This window comes from Typopeltis vanoorti, chromosome 11 (genome assembly GCF_054136105.1).
Source record: "Typopeltis vanoorti isolate ZY-2024b chromosome 11, IOZ_Tvanoo_1.0, whole genome shotgun sequence".
NCBI lineage: Eukaryota > Metazoa > Arthropoda > Arachnida > Uropygi > Thelyphonidae > Typopeltis > Typopeltis vanoorti.
The window spans coordinates 72,864,942-72,875,460 of NC_143559.1; the positions used below are offsets into that span (position 1 = coordinate 72,864,942).

At 36.9% G+C, this 10,519-nt stretch overlaps 1 protein-coding gene across 1 annotated transcript; it reads right to left on the reverse strand.

Annotated features, from left to right (window-relative positions):
- Positions 1–294: 294 nt before the first annotated feature.
- Positions 295–1,569, reverse strand: LOC150101727 (homeodomain-interacting protein kinase 3-like). The gene has a single exon (XM_090399899.1). The coding sequence runs from the start codon at positions 1,567–1,569 to the stop codon at positions 295–297; it is 1,275 nt and encodes a 424-aa protein (XP_090256025.1).
- Positions 1,570–10,519: the final 8,950 nt, after the last annotated feature.

The following is a 10,519-nucleotide window of genomic DNA, read 5'->3' on the forward strand; positions in this document are numbered from 1 at the left end:
ATTAACAGGCCAGTTGAAGATGTTCATGAAATATTATTATTATTAACTCTTAATGAATCAAATATATTAAAACTTCAAAAAAAAAAAAGACAAAAAGGAGATCTGCGTTTTAAAAATATTTCTTTATGCACTATCAATGTGAAATAATGTTATTTCCTCTAAATTTAGCATATACAATATTATATCAAGTGATAACATTCATGTATATCAAAGATCACAAACAAATGAAACACTTATTCTTTTAAATAGTTGCAATAGTTCTACACCATGTGTTCATAAATCTCACCATCGTCACTAATCTTTCACAAATTCCTTCATGATGAGGTACGAAAATTTCACGTAGTTACAATCTGGATGTTGCGCGAGATGGTCCATAGCAACGAAAGCATGCGAACTTGCTTGAGAAGGCGTAATACGATGATCAGGATCTAAACATAACATCTTTTTTAAAATATCGACGAACTGCTGCCTGTCATTTATTTCCGCAGCCACAGATGAATGTTGCCGAAACTTCAGAATGGAATCGAGACCTTTAAGACAGACTTTTCTATTATCAATATACAGACGACTGCTTTCTGCTTCATATTGAAGAACGTCTTTTAATTTCCAGTTATTATGCTGACGGTTGAAATAACTCGTTGAGTTGATTCCTTTGTTTAACACACTCGCTGGTGGCATTCCTTGAGTCTCGCAAATGAACCGTATCTGTTCATATGAAGACTGGCCGGGATACAGACGACAACCAAGAAACAGAAAACCCATCACTGCTCCTAAAGACCACATATCGGTACTTTCGTTAAAGTCAGCCCCTACCAATCTCTCTGGCGAAGTGTAGTCGATTTGAAGTGCCCTCTCGTACTTGTTGATGTCTTTTACATAACACGCAGATTCGAAATTGGTAAGTTTCACCTTGAATGGCTTGGTGTCACAGAATGCTATGTTTTCCAATGATATGTCTTTGTGGACGACTCTCATCTGCTTTAATTTATCCAAAGCAAGCAGCATTTGGGTCAGAATGCATCTAATGTGAAAGAGAGTAAGTCGGCTAGTTATTATTTCCATCAACATGTTCTCGAGGGTTTTTCCAAGTTTTTCAAATACTAGACATTTGTAACGTTTATATTCAAAACTTTCAAAGAACTTCGCTATATGAAACTGTTCACTTGAGCATTTGGTTAAGTCTTCTAACAACTCTATTTTAGACTTTAAAGCAGATTTTCTGAAAGCTTTAGGATTTACCATTTTAACCACGACCAATGAATCGTCAGCTGAACGATAACATTCATACATAGTTCCAAAGGAACCCTCTGAAATTTCGTTAGCAATTGTGTAATTAATAGAAGGAGATCTCATAATAGTACCTTTTAGAAACTTTTCGCATCTGTTGTCGGTTATAAAACTAGCATTGTACATGGCCCTTTTTGCATTCTGGTTTCTTGAAGTACTCGAACCTTGAGGTGATTCAAAATTCAACCGTCTTTTGTGTTTCACTTCGCAATCAGATCGATGTTCCATACTGCGTTTACTGGCGATCACAGAAGACTTTTGAGACCCGATTTTGTTCTGCATTTTTAAACTCGTACTTTGGAAATCACTCGGAGATGTCACACTTTCGTGTAGTGTAAAAAAAAAAAATTAACACTTACACGCAAAAAAACAACAACAACAACAACTTAATATCTTGAGAACAGTTAGATGAGACTGAACAAGAAGACGCCTGAAAAATACACCACTGTGAAGAACTTCCAAACAAAGTTTGGTCGTATGGGTACTCTCGTACCCATACGACCAACTACGTCACCGTTTCTACATCATGCCCATTGGACAATTCAGCCTTCATTTTCTTTTGTTTAAAAATATCATACTCTCGTGTAAGAGATCACGGAATTCCGATGCCAGAAGAACAAAGAGACTGATATCGAAGTAGTTTGATAGCTAAATTACTCAATATTTTACTCGAGCAAAAGGGACATTAAAAAGCGATATCACGCTAATGAAAATATTTTTTCTGGTCTTTGGGGAGCTCGTTATAAAACAAAATGAAATTAGGACTTTTAAATATTTGCATTTTGAATTTATCTTATTAATCAATAATAATATTTTTAAGTAATATAATTATCATTTGTTGAAATTAATTTCAACTGGAAAGAAAATTCCCCAGTCTTATTGGAGGCCGTAGAGCATTCCTCCTCCAAGAAGGAAGCAGGTTTTTCTAAACATACTGAACAATATGGCAAACATATTGTTCAGTATGTTGTGTTAGGTGAATGGCATTGAGCGGTCTCCTGTAAAGTCCTGAAATACTGAGGAAGTATCACATAATTCTAACGAGAATAATAATACACCCAGATGTACAGTAGAAAATTTCACAAATTTTGAGTAATTTTGAAAAATACTGCATATTAGGTTTTTCTTTTCTTTTCTTGTTTTTTTTTAAGAAAAGGTATAGAATTTCGTGTATTAGTTTCTCTACTGAAAGAAAAAATAAGAACCTCGCTTAGAAAATGACTTCACATTACAAAATCAGTTAAATAATTTTACATTATTTTCAAATTAAGATTTACAAATGTTTTACTTCCAACTTCACCCACTCAGAATATTTATTTTACTCTAAAGTGTGTCCGTATTTCAAAATAATCTTTGCAACCTAACTGAATCTTAGCTGAAAAACAAAGATAAATAAATCAAAATTAAAAAAAAAAAAAGATTCTTTACCCATGCTATACTAACTCTTTCTCTTTTATGATTTTTTTCTTCTTTAAATCACGATAGTTTGGTGAATCCTGAGATTCGTACGTTGTATAAGAAAGGAATTTCAATATTCTTTCCTTGGATTCTAGTAGCATGGTTTATACGTTGGTCAGACATAAGTGGTAATTAGTTTACGGAATTAACAACACATATAAAGTATATTAATTAAAGGTAACTTTAATGAATAACTTCTATATTTCGGCAACGTCACATTGCCATCTTCAGGAACATAAAGATATGGTATGTGCACGCAGGCACTAACACAAAGCAAATGAGGAAGAAAGCAAGAAACTAATATTGTTCATAAAGTCCTAATGGTGCCCTCTTGCGGGTTAATTTGGTAGTCTTGGCAGTTGGGCTGAAGTTCTCATAACGTAAGTCTCCCAAATTTGCGGTAGTTTCATGCACCCAAATTTGTTGAGGTTAGGAACGTTTTTTAGAGCTGATGAAGATTCTTTGAATAATCTTTCGTATTTAAACTTGCTGCGATGAATTATTTTTGTTTTCTTCCAACGAATTTTATGGTGGGTATCTAAGGCATGGTCTGCCAGCCCAGAATCAAAAAGACTACAAAGGTAAGCTAACTGCTTTAGTACAAGACCGTACGACTTACCTCCCCATTGAATATAATCCGACCAGCTCTCAGATTAGAACTCCACAGACTCCTTAAGAAGGTCACTTCTTGGCCTGTGGAAGTCACCAACAAACTAAAACCTTATAACTCTAGACCCCCCCAATTATATGGACTCCCAAAAATACATAAACAAAATGTGCCATTGCATCCCATAGTGGATGGCATTGATTCCCCCACATATAAATTAGCCAAACATTTAGCCAAAACGCTACACTGGCAACACACCATCACACATAAAAAACTCAGCCCACTTTAAAGCCAGTATAGAAAACCTCACACTCCAACACACTGACATAATGGTCAGTTTTGACGTCTCCTCCCTATTCACTAATGTACCACTCAAAGAAACCCTAGAGCTCATCGAAGCCAAGTTTCCTCGCGATATCTCAGCCCTATTTCAGTTCACAATGAACTCAGGCTATTTCGTTTGGCAAGAAAAGTTCTACAAACAGATAGAGGGGACAGCCATGGGTTCACGTTTTCCCCACCCTTGGCCAATTTCTTTATGGAGACATTTGAAGAGAAGGCCTTAAACTCCGTCCCACAAAACCCCACTATTTGGCTTCGTTATGTGGATGATGTTTGCTATTTGGCCACATGGCTCAGACACACTCCATTCCTTCCTAACACACTTAAACAACCAACACCCCAGAGTCTAGTTCACCTTAGAAAAAGAGGAACACCCTCCCCTTCCTAGACACTTTAATCACCCGCCAACTTGACGGATCTTTGGTTTTCTCTGTTCACAGAAAACCCACCCATACCGGCAGATACATTCACCAAAAGTCCCCCCCCCCTCACGACAATATGGGGTTATAAAAACACTATATAACAGGGCAAAATTAATCTGCTCAGATGACAAGGCCCTAACTACCGAACTAAACCACATCCTCAACACTTTCTTAGCCAATGGCTATAATCCCCAAAAGGTAAAGGTAAGCAGTTAGCTTACCTTTGTAGTCTTTTTGATTCTGGGCTGGCAGACCATGCCTTAGATACCCACCATAAAATTCGTTGGAAGAAAACAAAAATAATTCATCGCAGCAAGTTTAAATACGAAAGATTATTCAAAGAATCTTCAGCAGCTCTAAAACGCGTTCCTAACCTCAACAAATTTGGATGCATGAAACTACCCCAAATTTGGGAAAATTTGGGAGACTTACGTTATGAGAACTTCAGCCCAACTGCCAAGACTACCAAATTAGCCCGCAAGAGGGCACCATTAGGACTTTAGGAACAATATTAGGTTCTTGCTTTCTTCCTCATTTGCTTTGTGTTAGTGCCTGCGTGCATATACCATATCTTTATGTTCCTGAAGATGGCAATGTGACGTTGCCGAAATATAGAAGTTATTCATTAAAGTTACCTTTAATTAATATACTTTATATGTGTTGTTAATTCCGTAAACTAATTACCAGTTCTTTCCTTGGAATTATAGAGTGAAATAATAAATGCTGTACATTTTTCCGACTTAGTATAGAGTTCGAAATTATCTCAGCTAGTTCATTTTCAGTATCAGTTAACTGAAGAACTTTTTGTTTAAATCCACTGTTTTTTTTGCCAAAATATTGATTGATTTTAGGATTTGCTTTCATGAATGACCGCATCGGTACCCAATAAACATTTCATTTCGGTTCTTATGTACTAGAATAGTTCGTTGTGTGATTATATATTCAAACTTCCAGACACATGAGTTCTTTCAACAGTTTCTGAGTCATCATACAGTTTACGATTTCACTCATTGATGAGACTTATAAGGATGAGTCTTACATCACTCATTCTTATGTGTCACTCAATAAGTTTTATAAGGATGAGAGCTCTGACCGGTATAAAAGGTCAGAGTATCAGAAAGAGAGAGAAAAGTTGAGAAGCCTAATGGATTAGGATCTGGGTAACGAGTAGATTAGTATCTTCGATCATCGCGTAGCTTTCGTTGTACATGCTGAATTGAAACGGATGACACATGTTGTTTTTAGAACATCACTGACATGCTCAGTTACCGCCTGAGGATTTTTACGAAACTTCAGATCCTCGCATTGTGTTGGTTGTTTGCCAGAACTAAAAGAGCGGGGTCTCATTCAAAAGGAAACTAAAAGGATTCTTCACAAGTTTACAGCAAAAGGCTCACCTTATCATTAATGGGTTGAATTTTTTACAGAACAATAAAAATTGCAAAACTTCAATTTCCAGCTTTAAGAAGATCTTCCATTCAGTAATCGAAGAAGACTTATATGGTTATCGAAGATCTTTGCCTAAGCAATTCCCGCACACCCTCTCTCCCTCAATAAGCTGTATATATATATATTTTTTTTTTTTTTCAAAATTTTTTCTGAAGTATGATTGCAATCTCGAATCACAAGACCCAGTGTAAATGTATTGCTGTTAATTTCCCTTTATTTTAAGTGTCTTTATTTTTCTCTATACCTTATATATTATTTATATCTTTATATGCCATTATTCTAATTTAGCTGTGCGCGCTTTCTCTCTCTGAATCTTTCTTGCTTATATTATTACGTACTATGTTTATCTACCTTTCGCACTACGAGACTTATACCTGAGATACGAGAAAATTTATTTAATTTAGACTGCGCCACTAATATCATTTAATTAGCATAAAGCTCAATAATACGGCCGGCAGATTTCTCTTTCTAACACAAATTCTTTCAATAAAACTTTACACAAACAGTCGTGGTCTGTTCTTTTACTTAACTTGATGCTTCGGCTATATCACTTACTTTCCCGCTCACAAGTACGTTTTATTTAGGAACAGTGCAGTTGTAAAAATAAACAAACAGGCAGCACTCTTTTAACAAAAAGAACAAAACAATTTATTTAAATTACTATGAAATAACATGAATTTAAACATTACGGAGATTGCTTCCCTCTATCCATTTATAAAATCTTTAGCATAAATTATAACTTATTTACTTTAATATTAATTAACTTCTTTAACTCACAATCTTGTTTACTCTCTGCTTACAAATTCAACTTATTAAACTTCTAGTTTAATTGCAAAGAGGTTAGTTAACTCTCTGTTAAGTTATCTTTACAAATTTTATATCAACTTCCAATATGCCAATCGATTCTCTTAATGGCAATTCTTACTACTATTGAACAATCTCTTAAAAGTCCATCTACAATCTACTATGAGAGGGAATATACAAAACGTTTTAACTTACAAAAGACTCTGTATCGCACATTCAGTCAAAAGTCTTTCACTACAGTTTTATGGCATTTCTTTCATCTCAGATTCTCGAACTTCCTCAGGAATGTCTGGGTTCAGTAATATATCTCAACGGGAAAATAGTGGGCTGTGAACTACGACTGGCAAAGGGTTGTTCTCCCACTGCGAAAAAGAAAATCTTCCAAGCGAAGTTGCTTCGGGTAATTTACATCTCCTTTTCTTCTCTGCTTTGGCTCTCCGAAAATGCCTGAACGACTGCCGTCTCAAGTAGCTTGAACTCCCCTCCCTCTAAGAAAATGTAATTGCCGCCAACTGTCTCTTTTGACTCTCAAATGGGATCCCTTTCTCTTCTCGGCGACTGGAAGCTCTTCCAAAAACTGAAACTGCCGCCAACTCTCTACTTCGGGAATTTACATCGGCTTTTCTCCTCTGGCTTGGGATCGCCGAAATGCCTGGACGACTGGGAGCTCTCTGAAGATGTCTGGAACCGGGCAGCCTCTTCTCTCTAGCGACTTCTGGATCCGGGAAGCCCTCTATGCTTGACTCTGTCCCTTTTTATTATCCTTCTCTGAGACCTCGTCCGAAGTTTGTAACCCCCGAAGAATTCGGCATGATTCTTTCATAAACTTCGGCCCGCTTTCTGTTCTCCTCCGCATTCTTTTGATTGTAAATTGCCGGCCATCAGAAAGTTGTTATCTATCACTGTACCTTTCTATCACTGTAAGCGATCGGCAGAAAAGTTCATATAAAGATTCCTGGCGTCCTAGACAGGATTTAAATCCAATGGAAGGTCCCAGTTCGCCGAGTTGATAGCATTTCCAAGCAAAAGGTTGTAGTTCGGATCCCAATGCAGCATGGATGTTTTTCAAGGTTCATCAAACCTTTACTAAACAGAATGGTGGCATAACATCAGACGATGAAGTCGTATATAAAGACATTTCACACAGGTTTATGGAATAACAACATTCGAAACCGCAGAGTCGAATTTGGGAAGTTTTTTTTCATCTCAAGGAGAGCTTTTCCTCCCGAAAACGCGAGTTTTCATTCTACAAAACAGGCAAACCTGCCAGAAGAACACACACACACACACACACACACACACACACACACACACACACACACACACACACACACACACACACACACACACACACACACACACACACACACACACACACACACACACACACACACACACACACACACACACACACAGTTAATAGACATAGTACGATTTCCTCATAGCCATTGGTTCAGCAGTAATCCCAAATAAATTTCTCGCATTTCATGATTATACAATATTCGCACTTCAAAACGTAAACATTTTGTCTATAACATCGCCATTGGAATTTGTTACTTTCAATTTACGAGAGTCCTTAATAGTTCATCCTGTAACCATTAAAAACTTTTATAATTCATGAAACCGTGTTCACTGTTCCATTACTTGTCCAGAGTTTGGTTTAACAAATAACTGAATTAGGGTGGGGAAACTAAGAAACAAAATACTGCTATCTTGTTTCTTAGTTCACAGTTTCTTGGGATGGAAGATCACCTTAACTCCCCAGCACCCACTACGATTCATTGGTGTATATTATATTATGTCGATAGACATTTCCACTGATATTTCTGAAGAGATGTATATTGTCTTTAGCCCCTCAAATATTTGAGGACTTCTGTTTTTTATTTTTATTTTATTTAATTAACCAAATATTTCTCTCATACAACGTGTAAAGTGCACGGTTTATTCAATGAAAGTTTACTACTTTTCCCAATCGGTAATATATTTAAATACAGGGTGTTCGGGATAAATTTGACATATTTATAATTAATTATATTTTTCCGTAAGTTACATGTATTAACACACACTTCTCTTCATTTAAAAGTTTGGACCCTTCTTCATTCATATACAAGATGTCAGAAAGGATGGATAGCTGGAACCCACCTGAATCATGGAAGAGAATAACTTGTATCATGATGATTCGTGCCCGCCATCAAAATAAGGATATTACGACTGCTGCCCAATGCTCCCTGAATACAGTAAAAACAATCAGGCATGAACTAGAGACTTGCAATGGTGACTACGAGGATGTAGCAAGAAGAAAGATCCCTAGCAGACGATCTGATTGCGTTCGTACAGCAGAATTCCTCGCAAATCTGCAGGAACAGGTGTTGAAGAACCCTGGCATTGGAATTCGGGCTTTGTTCGTGGAGTTGCTAACTGTAGTCAAGCCCTGGATAACAAGGGTAGCCAATGGTAGGCCGTATGTATGGCAGCAGGATTCGGCCCCTTGCCACACCTCTGGGAAAAGTCAAAAATGGTTGTCTGAAAATTTCTACGACTTCACCAGTCCAAATGTTTGGCCTCCAAACTCCCCAGACCTTAACCCCATGGATTATTTTGTATGGGGCGCAGTTGAAAAAGACACCAATCGCACTTCCAGTAATACAAAAGCCCAGTTAATGGATAAAATTAAAACAGTTTTTGCGGCCCTTCCCAGGGAGACTGTAGCATCAGCTTGTTCGAGGTTCCGAAGCAGAATTGAAGCTGTGATCGATGCTAATGGTGGTTATTTTGAGTAAATCTTGTTGATAGTATTGTAATTAACTCTGCCTGTAATGTTTTTTTGTCAATTCATTAAATTTAATAGATACAAAGAAGATTTTCTTTTTCCTTACGAAACTGTCAAATTTATCCCGAACACCCTGTAATTATCAACGCAAAATTATAATAGTAAAAGAAAATCATCACAGAATAAAAACATATGGTGCCTGTAAAAATAACATTTACATTCAGAGCGGTAGGCTGCCAGAAGAAAGACTCTTCCAAGTTCGGTACTAGTCACTGATCAGAGGAACTTTTTCTAAACCTTTCTTCGACCTGTTCCGAGTAAATCTTGTTGATAGTATTGTAATTAACTCTGCCTGTAATGTTTTTTTGTCAATTCATTAAATTTAATAGATACAAAGAAGATTTTCTTTTTCCTTACGAAACTGTCAAATTTATCCCGAACACCCTGTAATTATCAACGCAAAATTATAATAGTAAAAGAAAATCATCACAGAATAAAAACATATGGTGCCTGTAAAAATAACATTTACATTCAGAGCGGTAGGCTGCCAGAAGAAAGACTCTTCCAAGTTCGGTACTAGTCACTGATCAGAGGAACTTTTTCTAAACCTTTCTTCGACCTGTTCCGAGTTAGTCGATTTCTGCAAGGCAAGTAGAGTTTCCCTTCCGGAAATTCGTTTTTAACCCCTTAACGTACCAATTAAAAATCAGAAAGCGGTCGTTTTTCTGCCAATTTTTTGGGCGAGGGTATTTGCTGGATCAAATTCATCATCATTTTTCAAATAATGATGAATTTGTGCAAACGCCAACGAAATAGTCAATACACGCCGTTGGCAACTTTTCTCGGCTGAAAGGAAATAGGCACAAGATTGTCTAGCGTCTATATTCGGTTGTATTTATATGTGAAACCAAAATTCAAAATCAATTTTGGTGCAATAAACAAAAGACGCGTCACAGACGTCTTTGTATGTTAAGGGGTTAATCCAAAAAAGTCGACAACGTACAATTGACACTGTTGCAGAGAGGAATAAAAATTGTCAACAAATTCTGCGAATTTGTTGACAAGACTGTAAGGGTCAAATGCGCCATGCTTCTCTCCTGCTCAACTGGCAGTAAAGATCCGTAGCGAAAGCTGTTGTGCAAACCTTATGCCCTTTCATGATTCCATCTATCTCGTCGACCTCTTAGCATCAAGTCTTTGCCTCCAAATCATGTTCAGATAACCAAGGGTAAATATTTTTCCACCATTTACAGCATACCTTTTATGATCTTTCGTCAAACGGACACCAGAAAACACTTAATAGCCATGATACTACTGCCTCCTAGTACAGATAATATCCTTCCTGTTGTGCTCTAAAACAGTGCTTCCCAAACTTCTGGA